This window comes from Tursiops truncatus, chromosome 8, assembly GCF_011762595.2.
Source record: "Tursiops truncatus isolate mTurTru1 chromosome 8, mTurTru1.mat.Y, whole genome shotgun sequence".
Classification (NCBI taxonomy): Eukaryota; Metazoa; Chordata; class Mammalia; order Artiodactyla; family Delphinidae; genus Tursiops; species Tursiops truncatus.
In genome coordinates, this window is record NC_047041.1 from 58,851,250 (window position 1) to 58,868,196 (window position 16,947).

At 46.6% G+C, this 16,947-nt stretch overlaps 2 protein-coding genes across 11 annotated transcripts in view; one reads left to right on the plus strand and one right to left on the minus strand.

Moving 5' to 3' along the window:
- The window catches only part of NUMA1 (nuclear mitotic apparatus protein 1), a 90,763-nt gene that overhangs the window by 49,521 nt on the left and 24,295 nt on the right, over positions 1 to 16,947 (plus strand). For 6 of the 8 annotated variants that reach the window (XM_033862377.2, XM_073808527.1, XM_033862378.2 and 3 more), the window contains 2 exons: positions 10,183 to 10,256; positions 15,540 to 15,625. In XM_033862377.2, coding sequence (XP_033718268.1) covers positions 10,215 to 10,256; positions 15,540 to 15,625 — 128 coding nt within the window. In that variant the 5' untranslated portion in view covers positions 10,183 to 10,214. Of the gene's footprint in view, positions 1 to 4,199; positions 4,339 to 4,640; positions 4,828 to 10,182; positions 10,257 to 15,539; positions 15,626 to 16,947 lie in introns of those variants that run through there. The other 2 variants (XM_033862379.2, XM_033862376.2) reach the window with 2 other exon arrangements.
- The window catches only part of IL18BP (interleukin 18 binding protein), a 33,009-nt gene continuing 28,965 nt past the window's right edge, over positions 12,904 to 16,947 (minus strand). For all 3 annotated transcript variants that reach the window (XM_073808534.1, XM_019939545.3, XM_073808533.1), the window contains one exon: positions 12,904 to 15,965. Coding sequence is in view for 1 of the 3 variants with exons in the window: in XM_019939545.3 (XP_019795104.1) it covers positions 15,946 to 15,965 (20 nt within the window). In the remaining 2 variants the exon portion in view is untranslated. The remainder of the gene's footprint in view (positions 15,966 to 16,947) is intronic.

The following is a 16,947-nucleotide window of genomic DNA, read 5'->3' on the forward strand; positions in this document are numbered from 1 at the left end:
TGGATTGTCCTGAGAGTTAGATGAAATGACCATGTAAGTGTAAGAGGATGGGACCTGGGCTCAAGGTGGGCTCAAATTTTGCCTCTAACACTTACTCTTTGTGACCTTAGGCAAGTTATGTAATCTTTCTAATTCTCAGTTTCCTTTTCGGTAAAATAGTGATAATCATAGTATTTTGGGTTATTGTGTCACTGGGTTATTATGAGGATTAAACGAAATAAAGCTCGGAAGTGTTTAGCATAGTGTCTGGCACATACCAAGTGCTCGTTAAATATTAGCTATTAATTACAACAGTAACAGCAACAATAATGTTAGTCTTTATGTATTTATTATGCTAGGACCTCAGGTGGCAGAGGGAGGAGGGACTAGAAGGCATTGCATAGGGTAATGGAACCCTAAGAATTTTTTTCCTGCCAGCTTTCCTCGTGGGAGGGCCTGTAGGGACTGAGAGAGAGGCTCTCATTGGCCCTTAGCCTACAGCTTCCTACGGTGAAAGCTTCCCTTCCAGGCTGGTGGGCTGAGGTAGGAGGTTCAGAGGGACTTCAGAAGATAGTGAGAAGACCAGTCAGGCAGGGTGGAGGGTTTGGGTAAGGGCAGTAGATGACTCTGGAAGGTAAGACCGGGGTCAGGTCATAGATGGCCTTGAAGGCTAGACAAATTATTTGTATTAAGAACCACCCATTCCAGAACTGTCTCAGGGGAATCTCTCACTTCCCATCTTCTGTTTAAACTTATAAAAATTGTAATACACTTAAAATTATAACATTTACATTTTAAACAAGAATAATAAAACACCCATACACCATATACCACCCAGCTCAGAAGATGTAATATTACCAGGCCCTTTGAAACACCCTGTGCATTCTGCACCCATCACCAACCCCCTCCAACCTCTATCTGAAGCCTATTCCAAATTTTGTGTTATGTGTCATTTTCTTTCCCTTCTTCCTTTTTCTTTCACTCTCTCTTTCTTTTAAAAATGGTTTTACCACTCTTATCCCTTTTAGTCTTTTGGACAGTGAGCTAGGGCTGTGGAATCCAGCAGGAGCCATGTGGCCTGCCTACTGCCTGGCTAGGCTGGGAGGAGGGGTGGGGAAGTTCTGCTGGCTGGCTGCCATGGGAGGGGAGGGGAGGGGTGGCTCTGTGGTGGGGGAGGGAGAGGCTGGGGAAACTGCCCCCTCCCCCCGCTCAGAAGCTTGGCAACTCTGGTGGACAGGTTCCAGAGGAGAGTTCAGAGCCTCTGAGGCTGCACAGCTGGAAGCTGTTGCCTTGAGTTTAGAGCCAAGGGAGGGTGGGGGGAGAACCTCTTGTATTCTTTTGAGACACAGTATCAATTCTTTCATGTGCTAGGGAGCAGCAGGGCTGACACAGTGCCAGATGTGGCCAGGGTGATTTGAGCAGGCCTGCCTCCTCTTTTCACCCCATACCTTTTTTGGAGTGTTGATCGTGCCTGTCATTAAATTATGTTTGCCACCTTGCTTTTCTATAAAAGCTTTGGTTTTTGCTTTGCCTTTACTTTCCTGGTGCATCTTTGAATACCAATAGCGATTGCTAACCACAGACTGCAAGTGATACTATAGGAATAGGATACAGGGCCTGCCTGGGAGAAGAAGCCGGGGCATGGGAGGTCTCTGCAGCAATGGACCTTGGTCTGACCCCCTCCACAGTATCTCCACCACTCACCACGGTCGTTCTCTGGTGGCCAGAAGGTTGAATTTGGAAGCCTTCCATCCAGATGTAGTTCAATGGAACAGATTCAAGGAGCCCTAGTGTGCTAGGTACTATGGGGGATCATAGAGAGATGGAACTGGTTATGCCCTTGAGGAATTTACATTCTAGATGTGAAAACAAGACTTCCCTGCATATACAGTTAAGTCAGTACCAGTGACAAATGCAGAATATAGACACATTTTTCTGATCACCAATGTAATACATGGTTATTAAAATTAAATTCAAACATAAAAAGAAACATATATTGTAGAAAGTCCCCTACAATCTAACTCCTCCCCAAGAACCACCGTTATCCGTTAATATTTGAGGTGCTGACATTTAAGCTGACCTTAAAGTAAAATCCATAGAGGCAGACTGATGGAAGGAAAGCAAGCATCCTGAGGATCTAATCTCTTTCAGGAAGGAGCACCCCACTAGCTTCCCTGACAAATGGTGAGCCAACTTATGCTTGGACACCTTGGTGACAAGGGGCCAAAATGCCTAAGTAGGAATTAACCTTTGGTAAGTACCACCCTGTGCCTTATGTGCTAGCCAAAGTGTTGGGCATCTTATAGATGTGATTTAATCCTCATCACAATCTTATAAAATATCTTTATCCTTGTTTTACAAATAGGAATACTGAGACTCAGAGGTTACTTGCCAGGGTGACAGAGCAGCAAGTGGTATCAGTCCTGCCATTCATGAGCTGTGTGATCTTGGGCAAATTATTTTATCTCGGTGGCTCAGTTTCTTCACTGTAAAGATGAGTGATAATAGTATCTACTTTACAAAGGGAGTTTTTCAGATTTATGAGTTAACACACATTAGGCCAGCAGAACAGTGCTTGGTGCACAGTATGTACTCAGTCAGCATTAGCTGCTATCTATTGCACCTTGTTTTCTCTCTTGTTCTAACATGATCCCTAGCATTTTTACACTTATTTTAATTCTATATATGGCCTCTCTGTCCTCCCTGCCATCCCTCACACTTTCTTTGTTATAATTCCTTCCTCTGCTTCCAGTCATTCCCTTCTCTTCATCCTGTCTCCACCGTGTCTCTCATTCCCCTTCTTTGCACTTTCTCTTACCTTACCCCCCAAGTCCTCATCACCTGTCTCCTGCCTGTTGTGGCAGCCTTCTGACCCACCTCCCTGCTGCTAGTCTCATTCATTTATATACCAGAATAATTTCTCATAGCACACTTCTCATCACACCACATCTCTATGCTAAAAACAAACAACAAAATGAACGTCCAGATTTCAATTCGATTTCTTGAAGTTTAAGATTCTCCAGCTCTTACCCCAGTTCCCTCTTCAAGTCTGTTCCTCCACTACTTCCACACCTTCTCTCTGCTTTCCCTTCTTCCTTACTTCTCTCTCCATTTCCATCTGGGCAAGTTCTACCTATGTGTTTTTTTGTTTGTTTTTTGTTTGTTTGTTTTTTTGCGGTACGCGGGCCTCTCACTGTTGTGGCCTCTCCCGTTGCGGAGCACAGGCTCCGGACGCGCAGGCTTAGCGACCATGGCCCACGGGCCCAGCCGCTTCGCAGCATGTGGGATCTTCCCGGACCGGGGCACGAACCCGTGTCCCCTGCACCGGCAGGCGGACTCTCAACCACTGCGCCACCAGGGAAGCCCTACCTATGTGTTTTAAGATCCAGATTAAAATATCACTTAGTTTTTAGTCCTTCCCTATTCTCAACTGGTTAGAATTTTTGTATCTTTTTGTGAGAGCACATGCTGTCTTGAAATACAATTTCAAGTCACATTTCTTAGAATTATAATCGACCTTAGCATCTAAAATGTCTTCCAGCAGTACCTTTTGCCCAGTAGGTGCTTAATAAATGTTTGTGGTGTAAGTGGAAGATGAGGGGCTTCCTGATGACTGGTGGGTTTCTCTCGCGGTCTTGGTGAGGGTCACTGTTTAATGGGTGTAAACGCGGTGGTTTTGTTTTCTAAGAGTCAGACATCTTTTCTTTTCGGCCATGCCGGCGCTGGGTCCCAGTGCCTGTGTGTGTTAAGGGGCTCCAGCCAGTGCCTGCCGTACTAGGTCCCGTGCCTTGGCCCCTCAGCCCCTCCCCACAAATGCTCAGCGGAACAGGGGATTAGGTTCTGGCAGCACAGCTGGGATTTTGGCGGCCATTCCGCAGTCGACAATAGCACGCAGTCACGACAGCGCAGGCCTGCGCTCCAGGGCCGCAGTCTGCCGGGGCTCCTTGTTTGGGTGGCCGAGGGGGAGGAGCGGGCGCAGCGCAGCAGTCTGGCCAAGCCACGCAGAAGGTACGGGCTGGAGAGATTCCCTCGGGGAACGGGCTCGGGGGCGGCCATGTCCCAGGGCAGGCGGCGCCCGCGTAAGGAGGCCGGCGCTTTGTGTGCGAGCGGCCTGTGTGCTTGGAGACGCAGCGCTCCCTGGAGCCGGCAGGAAGCTGCCCGCGTTTAAATGGGCTTGCGTCTTGCTCGCTCTCCAAAGCCTCTGCTCCCGGGTCTTCCTCCCTGCCCTGCTCGCCGCCAGGCAGGGCTGATCTAATCATCAGGGCAGTCCGTGGCCTACCCTTCCGCTGCTGGCCAGAGATGGACAGGCTGTCACTGCTGTCTTAAGAGCGCAAAGGGGGAGTGTCCGGGGGATATCAGGTTTGTCAGGCAGGCCGCTGTGAGGTGTGTTTTGCGTTTACGCCACAATTTGCTTTGGCTCTCGCCACCGTTTCAGTTAAGTACTTTTGTCTGCCGGCTCCTCCCCCACCCGCACCCCACCCCCCGTGCGCCCTAGTCTCTTGTTTGCGGGCGAAGCCTTAGCCGCCCCACCTCTCCAGTGCTCCAGGGCCCCCCCCTCCTTGCCCCCGAGTGCCACCCCTCCCCCCCTTGCTGAGCGTTCCCTGCTTCGCCTGCGCTCCCAGATCGCGGAAGCTTGCTGCGCCTTTAAAGAAAGCAGACTCCTGATTGTGACGCACTTCTGGCTGTCAGCCAGGAAGATCGCTCCTGCCAGGCTGAGAAGAAAACCAACAACTTTTCTTTTGTGTGTGGGGTTACTTTCCACTAGACCCCCCCTTCCTCCTCTCCTTTCAAGATTTAAGTGCTAATGGCGGATTAGAACCTGTAGATACGTGTGGCTTTGGGAGTCTGGTAAGGCCACCCCCCACCCCCACCCCCACCCCCGCGCTGAGACTTTCTCTCCCTCACTGTTTCTCTGGGTTTTTGTTCAAACATGGAGGAGGGGGTGCGGTGGACTCCCCTCTTCACCTCCCTTTCCTGCACCATCCTTGAAGGGGAGGGAGAGGAGAGGGAGAGCAAGTAAACACTCTGAAACTGGCGCTGGGAGCAGAGCTTGCCAACATCCGGGAGTTGGCGCCTTTCAGAGCAAAGGGTTGCTTTCTTCCCCCCTCGCGTAGATGTCAGCGTGTTTTTGTTCAGAGGGGGAAAGCGTGTGCGCCTGCACGTTGAGCTGTAGACAGCTCGGGGGAGCGTCTCCATTCCTGAGTGAGGCCTGGGTGTGTACGCGGTGGTGGGGAGTGGAAAAGGTTCATTTCGTCAGCTGGTAGGGACCAGGGGGTGTGAATATAGCAGTGGGGCAGGTGCTGATGAACTGCTGGAGTGCACTCGGGTGTGCGTGTGTAGTCTGTGGCTCTAGGCCCCAGATCTGGTTCATGATTGCAGCCCTTGTGCCCACGGCCTTCTGATCTGGACCCTCCAGAGCATGGGGGGAAGGGCGATAGCAGTAAGCCACTTGGAAGAAACGAGGGAAACCTTGGTTTCCCTTGCAGTTCGTCTCGTGTTCCTCACCAGGACTCTGGGCCGAATTCTAGGCTACACAGAGGGGATGGTCTGTATGAAGAGGGGGAGGCCTGAGTCCACAGTGAGCCCCTCAGAGGGCTCAGGAAATACATCCAGCAAGCTGGTTTGCCCTGACCTCAGGGGTGCAGAAAACCTCTTTGGACTTGCACAAGGCATCCTGCTCAGAACTCCCCAGGGGTTGAAAAGGATTGTGTTTTTCCTTCCTTGGCTTCTCTTGAAGCTGCTGGTCCTTGGGCCTTTTACCTCCTGGGAGCCAGGGGATGCACCAGCAAGGTATTTCCTGTCCTGTTCTTTATGACAAGTTAGCCCTTGATCACATAGCTTGACCGTCATTGGGCTGCTCTGGGGTAACCCACCAGATGAGGTCTGAGTGCTTGCTGGAGTGTGCCTCCACACCTGTCAGAGGAGAACGCCCTCAGGGTTAGGATGTTCACTCTTTGGATGGGGCGGTCTCTCAGATGGTGGTGGTATCCCTTTTAGAAAGGCGTACAGAGCTTGGAATGCTTATGGCTACAGGCAGGCAGGCTGGCTGTTTGGGTAAGTAGTGGTAAATCTTGCTATTCAACGTGGGCACAGAGTTGGGAAAGCCATTTCCCTTATGAGTTGTCAGCCTGTGGGCCTTTGGAACCCACGGTAGAGAGGGGGTGGGTCTTAGGGCAGGAACCTTGGAGGTGAGAGTTTGTGTGGGCTTTGGGTCCTGAAATTCTGGGAATGGGAGCTAGCACCTGAAAGAATGAGGGTCCAGCGGAGGTAAGGGCCCATGGGCTGAGTGATCAGTATAGTTCTACAGCTCTCTGAGACCAAAGATTACTTTGGTGTTATCTTGGGGTAGGGCTGGTGTTTAGGAGGTCAGTTAAGTGGCTAAGAGGTGCTGGCACCCAAGTTGGGGGGGGGCGGTAAGGAGAGCAGTGCTGCCACAACTCAGACCTCTGGCCTTTGGCCTATCACTTGGTGAACCCTTAAAACTGAAGCTTTTCCAGAACAGACCCCAGAGCTCAGCAACCTGACCCTCCAGTCCTGGTCCTTGCATCTGAGCAGGTGGTTTGCATTAGCTTCAGCCCTGGTACAAAACCAGGACTAGGTTTTAACTCTTTAAGACCCAGAGAGGGTACAGGCCAGGTGCCAGCGTATCTCTTGAGTGTCAAGTTCCTTGTCCTGATATATCTTCTCTGGAAACATAGAGGGGTTACTGTAAATGTGGGAATTGATCCTGATGTGAGGGAGTTATAGTATGTCAGTTTTGAAAATGTAAAGAGGTTGCAAGGGCTTTAGTTTATAAGGCAGCTGCTTCTGTGTCTTGGTTCCTTCTTGAGCCCAGAGAAAAGAGAGGGTGCCTTCTCTTCTGGGGCACTTCTTTTCAAAGAAAGAGGTAGGTAGGAGCTCTGAAAGTGTCCACAGAGGGCCTGCATTTTGAGATTTTGTTTGTTGATCGGGGGTGGTGGGGGTGAGGAGTTGCCTGTTTGAGTTGGGGGTGAATCTTAGCAGACCCTTCTGTGAAATGGTTCCAGGCTACAATTGCGGGGATCTGTTTTTCAGTCACCATCACCCAGTCTTCTGGGTGGGGCCTGCCTCAGATTTCAGGGGGAGGGTGTGGAGGATGGTGCTCTGGCTGGGATCCCTAGGTTCCAAGCCAAGGCCTGCTTAAAGTTGTAGTCCCCGTGCCGAGGACTAGCTGTGCCACTGGCTTCAGTCATTCATTACCTGGAGAAGAGTGAAGGGCTGGGCTGCCCTAAAAGCCCTGAAAGTGTCCTGTCTCTGGGAAAGTGCCCCTCTATGGGATTTGAGCTGATAAGGTCTTGCCTCATGTTGAGTATTGGATTCTGCCTGTTCCTGTGCCTGGGGAGCACAGAAGAAGGCATTTGGCCTTGACACCAGTTTTAGACAGGCTCCCCTGGGAGGATGTAAGGGTTGTATGTTTTGCCTCTGAGATAAAGGGGAGAGGTTCGTCGAGTCATTTTTAGCAACACAGCTGTGGAATCTCTCAGAGGGGGCAAGATCTACCTTCGGTTGCAAATAAAATTTGACTGCAGTTTTGGGCCTCACCAAAAGGATAACAAGTCTAGAGGCAGCAGTGGGGATGACAGGGAGGTAATCTGGGCCTCATTTCCCTTGTTTCTGAGTTGCTCAGACCTTACTGCCCCCCCACCCCCACCCCCGGCAAAGAAGCCCCAGTAGAGCATTTGGACATTTCTGCCTTCACTCCAAGGGCCAAGCATGGTCCTTCTAACTTTAGGTCGGCCAACCACCAGAAAAGCCTTTTTGCAGTGCAGTAGTTGAGACTTATCTGCCTTAATCCTACCTAGGGAGCAAGGCAGTCAGTGCCCACAGATAGGCCATGCTGGATGAAAATCATCCAAAACTGAGGAAAACATAGGCCCCTTAGCTTCTCTGCCGTCCTGAGAACTCCCTTAATCACTTCACTTGCTTTTGCCAAAGCCTAGGTGAATTGGCTCATTTCCAAGATTGTGATGTTTGTATGACAGGTGGAATCACCTTGGGTTTTGCAGGGTCAGGAAGCAATTAATTATAATTAGCATTTAGTTATATTTAGCATTTACTTATTTTCTTCTATTATTTCATGCTTCCGTATGTTTTCTAAAATTAATTTATTTTTGGCTGCGTTGGGTCTTCGTTGCTGCCTGCGGGCTTTCTGTAGCTGCGGTGAGCAGGGGCTACTCTTCGTTGCGGTGCTTGGGCTTCTCATTGCAGTGGCTTCCCTTGTTGCAGAGCGCGGGCTCGAGGCGCATGCGTGGGCTTCAGTAGTTGTGGCTCGTGGGCTGTAGAGCGCAGGCTCAGTAGTTGTGCACAGGCTTAGTTGCTCAGTGGCATGTGGGATCTTCCTAGACCAGGGCTCGAACCTGTGTCGCCTGCATTGGCAGGCAGATTCTTAACCACTGCGCCACCAGGGAAGTCCACTTCTTTTTTTTTTAATAAATGTATTTTATTTTATTTTGGCTGTGTTGGGTCTTTGTTGCTGCACGCAGGCTTTTCTGTGGTTGTGGCGAGCGGGGACTACTCTTCATTGTGGTGTGCAGGCTTCTCATTGTGGTGGCTTCTCTTGTTGGGAGCATGGGCTCTAGGCACACAGGCTTCAGTAGTTGTGGCACATGGGCTCAGTAGTTGTGGCTCATGGGCTCTAGAGCGCAGGCTCAGTAGTTGTGGCGCATGGTCTTAGTTGTTCTGTGGCATGTGGGATCTTCCCAGACCAGAGCTTGAATCCGTGCCTCCTGCATTGGCAGGCGGATTCTTAAGCACTGCGCCACCAGGGAAGCCCCGGGAAGTCCGCTTCTCGTATGTTTACCTTTACTCCTCACCATGCTGTAAGCCCCTCAAAGCAGGGACCATGTCATTGTCTCCCATTTCCCACGAAGCTTCCAGCACAGGATGAACATATGTAAGGACTAAGAAAATAACCTTTTTGGTTGGTTGGTAAAGCAGAGTACACTTGCATAGGAAGGCCTCAAGAGATGATGGGTAGTGGATTATCAGATTTACGTTTCTCTTTCCCCTATTATTTCCTCACTATTAGACAGTGAGCACCTTATGGACAAGAATGGTGTCTTTCTTATCCCCAGCACTTTGTATTCAGAAAGTACTTAGCAAATGTTGGTTCCACAGAACCCACACCTTGGAGATGCTGATATGTGGGGAGAGTTATAGGTGATGTGGCTCTTACCACTCTTGTTTCTCCTTCTACTGGAGTAGTGACAAACTTAGCACACCTGTGGCAGTAGTAGGCAGGTGGTGGGGCTGATTACTCCCAGGAAGATTTGTGGGAATTATGGGGGCCTGCTAAGAGGTGTTGGGGAATATTTAGTCACCATGTCCGTGGTCTCTTGAGCAGGTTAGCAGGCAGATGGCTGATTCCCACTGGGAAGGGAAATTGGGGTAAGAATACCAGGACCCAGTACCTAATCGTTCATTAAATGTCCCATGGGATCTCCCCCAGAATTGGATTTGGCTTCATCCAGTCTCCCATTTGAAATATGTCTTTGACATTTTTGTGGGGGGTATAAAAATCCAGAATTTGAAGTGGTTTCCCCCAAGGACTTGGTTATTGTTTATTAGGTAGACTTTGGGTACCTGCAGAAAGAGCCAGAAATCAACCTTTTAGCTTAAGAACAGTGATCATTTATTGAATACGTACTGTGTGCCAGGCACTGTGCTGTTTGCTATATCTGCTTTATCTTGAAGCATCACATAACCCAGAGAGGTTTTTGCAGGTCCCATTTTGCAGATGAGGAAACTGAGACTAAAAGAAGTTATGCTACTTGTCCAAGGTCACAAGACCATGGTCACATGGAATCAACATTCACACCTAGGTGTGTCTGAAAAACCATGTTTGTTCCATGTTTTAAGGGCACCACCATCCCAAAGAGTAGGGTTGAAGTCCAGCTTTGAATGTTGTATTTTCTAAGGGACAGAGAGATTGTGTGTAGATCTTGTGGACATTGAATTAAATGCAGGGTTCTTTATTGTCAGCTGTGACACAGTAAGTTTTATAGTAATTTTGATGTGTACTCTGAGCTTTCTAAAAACTCCCATGGTCCCTTGGTAGATTAAGTGCCAAGTGAAGAGTGACTTATTTAAGTGTTCAGAGCTGGTAAGTGAAACCATTTCCCCCCTCTTCCTTCATCGTGGATATCTGATATAATTAACTGTACTGCCTCTTCTCTTGGGTTCCAGGTGCATCAGGGTGACTGTCTGGTTTCAGCAAGATGACGCTGCATGCCACCCGGGCAGCTGCACTCCTCTCTTGGGTGAGTGGTCTTCCTCTCCTTTGTATGCCAGACTTTTCCAGGAGACTTGGGAGAGGTGAGAGAGGAGTTTTCTAGGAGTCAGGGCTATGTAGAGTCTTCTCCTCTCCAGACAAAGGAAATAAGTTTTCTTTTGCCTTTCCCCTTAGTTTTTAACTTTTATTATTTTCAGTGATGTTGCTGCTGACATGTGATCCACAACTTGTGTAGCTTAGAAAAGGCTTCTCTGAGGTATATTATTCCTTTTTGGTCATGGGAAGGGTGGCTGCAGAGCAGCATGGAAACCCATTTTTTGTGCATTTCCTTGTGCATGTTTCTGAAAAAGCATTGACACTGAATTTCAGTGGCATGTAGGGACTTTGGTCTTGAAAGGCCTTTAATCTCAGGGCAAGGTTCTCCTGGCTCTCCTTACCATGTTTCTGTGAGCTTCCATTGTCCTCTTGGTGCCTTCTTGATTACTTCACCAAAATTCTTCTGCTAGGTCTTTTCATATACTTCTGCCCAAGACAATGGCAAATGAAAGAATAATGCTGAGCATTGGGAACTACAGAGAAACAGAAGAGGCCACGGAGTGTAACGATGACACGCATGGGCCTTAGAGTCAGACAACCCAGCTTAGAATCATTGCTCTAGCCTGTGTGACCCAAGACAAGTTACTTAGTCTCTCAGCACCTCATTTTTAAAATGGAAAGAAAAAAATTTTTTTAATATATTCTAAAAATAAAATAATAATCATTATTGTGAGGATAATAAGATAATGTCTGTAAAAAGCACTTAAATATTAAAATATTGCCTGGGCGACTTCCCTGGCAGTGCAGTGGTTAAGACTCTGCACTTCCACTGCCGGCAGCACGGGTTTGATCCCTGGTTGGGGAACTAAGATTCCACATGCTGCACAGAGCAGCCAAAAAAAAAATAAATAAATAAATAAAATATTGCCTGGGCATGCTATTTGGTAAAGGGTATTTTAGTAGTCACCCTGACTATTGACCAATCAGGGCCAATTAAAGAGCCAGCTTCAAGAAAGAATTATAGAATCCTTAAAGGAAATGAATTTTTAATTTCCAAGGAGGGTAGGGGTTTAATAAAACAGGGTCTTTAATTACTGTCAAATCTGTAATCAGGAAGTATGTATTTAGCATACAAAATGTGCATCCTTAGTCTTCAGTTTCTGAAATAGATGCAAACTTTAGTTGTACAGTTTTAAATGGTTGTTTTATATTTATGTTTTATATTTACATTTCAGTGTTTTATGTCTGTATTAGAAACATTATCTCTTCTTCCCCAGGAGAAGGCTGGTTGGGTTGTGTCTCTGTGTCTAGTTCAGTAGATTAACTGAATATTAGGGGATCGTTTAGCCACGTTGTTTTAAGTTTATCAGTTTATTTATTTTGGTCCTAGGCTTGTTTTTATAGTGACTACTACCTTTACAGAGAAAAACAGAAACAAGACTAGTTTTATTTAACAGCAGATACTTGTATACTTTTCTCAAAAATCACAATGAACATGCATTAATATATTAAAATATAGTTAGATATAATCTTTAAGTTTAAACAAAAGTTAGGCAGCTAAAGTGGGTTTTATGACACTGTAGCAACATGGAATAATGCTTGGTAGCCAGAAGAGTGGCATAGAACACACGCGTGTGACGATCACAACTGTGATTTTTTTAAAAAATGACTTAGGAAAAAAGACTAGAAAGAAATATATCAAAATGCTGAAAGTGGGCTTCCCTAGTGGCACAGTGGTTGGGAGTCCACCTGCCGATGCAGGGGACACGGGTTCGTGCCCCGGTCCGGGAAGATCCCACATGGCACGGAGCAGCTGGGCCCGTGAGCCATGGCCGCTGAGCCTGTGTGTCCAGAGCCTATGCTCTGCAGCAGGAGAGGCCACAATAGTGAGAGGCCCGCGTACCGCAAAAAAAAAATGCTGAAAGTGCATGTATTAAAATACTAGTGAGTGGAGTTTTTCTGTTTTCCAAATTTTCAGTAATTTACTTTCTAATGTAAAAATTATATTTTATTTAACTTAAAGTATGGCTTGAAATTATTCTGTACCCAGCAATTTGATGAGTATATTGTTTTTTTTTGTTTTTTCTTTTGGTACGGGGGCCTCTCACTGTTGTGGCCTCTCCCGTTGCGGAGCACAGGCTCTGGACGCGCAGGCTCAGCGGCCATGGCTCACGGGCCCAGCCGCTCCGCGGCATGTGGGATCCTCCCTGACCGGGGCATGAGCCCGTGACCCCTGCATCAGCAGGCGGGCTCTCAACCACTGCGCCACCAGGGAAGCCCCTTGATGAGTATATTGTTATAGGGAATATAGGGAACTTTAAGATTCAACAACCTTTGGGACTTCCCTGGTGGCGAAGTTGTTAAGAATCCGCCTGCCAATGCAGGGGACACGGGTTTGAGCCCTGGTCCGGGAAGATCCCACGTGCTGCGGAGCAACTAAGCCCGTGCGCCACAACTCCTGAGCCTGCGCTCTAGAGCCCACGAGCTGCAGCTATTGAGCGTTCCTGCCCTAGAGCCCATGCCCCACAACAAGAGAAGCCACTGCAATGAATGGTCCACGCACCGCAATGAAGAGTATCCCCCACTCGCCGCAGCTAGAGAAAGCCCACATGCAGCAACGAAGACCCAACACAGCCAAAAACAAATAAATAAATTTATTTAAAAAAAAAAAATTCAGGCGCCTTAAATGACCCGGAAAGCCTTACAGGCACTTATTCAGTGAGCTTGGTCCTCTCTCACGTTTTATACCCTGACTAGAGATAAAGGAGCTTCTTCACTTCTTCAACTTTTAAATGATTTATCATTTGAGAGCAAAATAATGCACAGGAAGAAAATACATTTTTATATCCATGAAAGAAACTATTGCTGGATTATTACTTAATTGGTATGAGATGAATCCAGATTCCTTAAGTGACTTTAAATCAGCTAACTGGTACGATTTTTTTCAATCTTGTTAGCGAACGAGCATTCACAGCCCTTGAATGTTTTACCTAGATTGCAGATATTAAAAGAAGATGGTTTTTGGATGCTTAAGTCATGCAGTCTCTTCATTTTCAGCAGGTGGAAAGGGACCTTGGCCTGGAATATTCAGTCTTCTTAGAAAATTTACACTGGCCTTTTCTAATTAGATTAAGCACCCCCCCAAAGGTGGTATAAATTATTATCTTTAAGAGTCCAGTGAGAAGGTCGTATTTTATATTCTGCACTTAAATTTTTTTTTTTACTTTCAACCTATTTTTTAAAAAAATTTTTTAGTAAATTTATTTATTTTTGGCTGCATTGGGTCTTCGTTGCTGCGTGCAGGCTTTCTCTAGTTGCAGCGAGCAGGGGCTACTCTTCTTTGCGGTGCACGGGCTCCTCATTGCGGTGGCTTCTCTTGTTGTGGTGCATGGGCTTCAGTAGTTGTGACACGTGGGCTTAGTAGTTGTGGCTTGCAAGGTCTAGAGTGCAGGCTCAGTAGTTCTGGCTCCCAGGCTTAGTTGCTCCGCGGCATGTGGGATCTTCCTGGACCAGGGATCGAACCCATGTCCCCTGCTTTGGCAGGCAGATTCTTAACCACCGCGCCACCAGGCAAGTCCCTCACCCTATTTTAATTTAGATTTATCTAGAAGTTTTTCTAATATAAAATTATTTAATGGAAATAAGTACTATCATTTCTGTAGCTGAATCACTGATTTTTTTTTTTAAGCCTCTTGATCCTCCAGTGCAGTCAGCTAATTTAACTGTTAAGAAGTAGAAGTGTTGCTGGATCTACTTCATAACCATAATAGTGCTTTGCATTTAGTACTTTTATTTCGTAATGTGTTCTTGCATTCACAATCCCATTTGAACACACACTGGTCTTTTAAGGTAGATAAGTTTGACAAGTGAGAAAACAGTCACAGAAAGAAACAAAGTTGATAAACAAAGGTTCCTGGCAAGTTAGTGGAGGAGCTGGACTCAAAAATCCTTGTCTGGGGGCCCCCAGCCCAGTGCCTGTTGAAGAGCACATTTAAGTGGGAGGGACACATTAGGGGTAAGGGATTAACAGATACAGAACTACTACACATAAATAGATAAGCAACAAGGATATACGGTATAGCACAGGGAATTATACTCATTATCTTGTAATAACCTATAATGGAGGGTAATCTGCAAAAATACTGAATCACTATGAAACTAACAGGATATTGTAAATCAGCTATACTTCAATTAAAAAAATAAAGAGCACATTTATAAATAGAATCTACTCGTTTGTGCATAACCACTATGCTGAAGTTTTAAAAAATAACTTGTAAAGCAGGATAAGTCTCCCTTCTCCCTCAGTCTTGCATATGTGATTGATTGACTTAGCAGACCCTTCCTTCTTAATAAGGTACTACAAAGGTGAACTTCAGCCCGGGCTTCTGAACTTGGTACCTGTGGAATTTATGAGGTTTTCCTATAGAAGTCCGCCATATATGCTTGTTGAATAACCTGTGTACCTGCTTCATTTGCATGTGACTGCTGGTGAACTTTCTAGTGGGAAAGACTGATTTAGATGAATGTCTGCCTGAAGGCAAGGAAAGGGAGAGGCCATTGGATATTGACGAGTTTTTCTTTGGGGTTCCTAGCTTTTCTTTCCCTTCCTTCTTATCTTGTTGCCTCATCATTTCTCCCTGCCTCAGCTGAAGTTTCATGTCTAGAAAGAATTTTAAAATGCATCAATCACAAGATTTTATATCTGTGGGAGTATATAAAATATATGTAGTATATAATGTAAATTTTGAGTAGACGCAAAATTCAAATTTGAAGAGCTGTAACATTCTGTAAATTTTAGCTGTAAAAATTTGAGCTACGAAGGTTTATAATGTAACCATTCAAGACATACAAAGCGCTAGAGTATAAAAAGCCTTTTTCCTACCTCAACTCCCAACCATCAAGTTCCTCTCTTCAGAGGCAGTGGTGGTTTGATTTTCTTCTAGAAACTATCAGTATTCTTGTAGAACCATTTTATGCCTAATTATATTTAAAGTACACCCCAAGTGCTGGAACATTCTGGGAGAATTTAAGCTCTTATTTAGTTGAAGCCAAAGGAAGGACTGTGATGGCGGCCTTCAGGTGGCTGTTAGTGGATGAGCTGGAAGTTAAAAGTCCTAGAATCACCTGTTCTCTCATTCCTTTCGTTACAACTATAGGCAGTTGGAACAAACAGAATTGTCAACACCTGGGGAAGGGAGTGGACCTCCACCCCCCTCCCTCCCGGGGCTTCTGGCACTTATGACGGTTTCACCAGGCTCTTCCCTTTGCCTCGCAGGTGAACAGTCTGCACGTGGCTGACCCCGTGGAGGCCGTGCTGCAGCTCCAGGACTGCAGCGTCTTCCTCAGGATCATTGACAGCATGTGAGTTTGTGCCACATCCCTCTCCAGCCTCTCAAGTGAAGCTGCATGCTGGGGTGGGGACTGCATTTGTTTCCTTGTTGACAGCTGTGACCAGAAAGCACCGCAGGACTGGGATGTCTAGGCCAGTGTGGGCCCCAGAGGCAAAACACATGACCTCGTTCTCCAGTCATTGTGTGTCTTTATGAGAGAGGTTTCACTCTTTCGCAGAAGAGCCTCCAAGTCTCCGTGTTCTCACAGTGTTCCGGGAGCCTGCTCCGGGGCTCCGTCCTCTGTCTCAATGGGAGTCTTCTACAGCCCTCTTTTCGTGACTCATCCTTATCTCACAAGCCCTCTTTGCAACCTGTAGGCCCAGGAAGAAGAAACGGGAAGCTTTTAAACTTGAGGGAAGTAAGCAGCGCCTAAAAATCTCTAATTTGTTAGCACAGCACAGACATGCCCCTCTCTAACCCATTATAGCATTCCCGGGGTTTTCACCTGCCTCATTAACTTGCTTTGTGAGGTCGATTAGCATTAGATAAGCTGCTTGTCATGTAGCCAGGATTTTAGTTTAGGCCTTTAAATTTTATATCTGTGTCTTTAGCACATTTCCTTTGAACTTCACCATTATCTGGGAAATGAGTGGAGTGGGGCCTCCTCCTCATACCTTACCTTTCTGGAACCCAGCAAAGATGGGTCAAGCTGTAACCTACATTTATCTTTTGAAAGCTCATGTGGTTCACCGCTTTTCCTGTATCCTCAACTTTTAGCAATTATGAAGGGCAAAACTGACAAACTTCTTACTTCTTTGTGCTATGGGCAAAAGTAGGGGCCAGCCATGATATAAGGAATTGGGGGGACAGTGGAGAGGACCGACCCTCCCTGTTTAAAGGGAAGCACAATAGACGGGAGGTCCCTCAGACCAAGATCTGAAGTGTCGAGGTGTTTGTGTTTCACACACAGCAGGTAGGAACTGGTGTTGGGGATTCAGCATCTCTGTGAAGCAGGTTCATAGGCAGCAGCTCATTGACAGGGAAAGAAGGTAGAACTGAGCTTGTCAAAGGCAGGATCTGGGTCTAATTCATCTTCGGGTCCTCCATACCTAGCTTAGCACAGTGCAGTGATTAGGTTTTAATTAATGTTTGTTGGTGAAAATGAGTGAATGAAAATGTAGTTGATATTCTCTTACCAGCAAAGTCTAGTGGGGCTGAGTGCCCCCATGACAGATGGGTTTTCTAGAGTGTTTTTTTTTTAATCTTTTGAGATTTACATTGATAATGGGGTGTCCAATATGATTTCTTAAAAGTCCGTGTGGCTCTAACCATCCCACCTACCTTAGTGAAAGA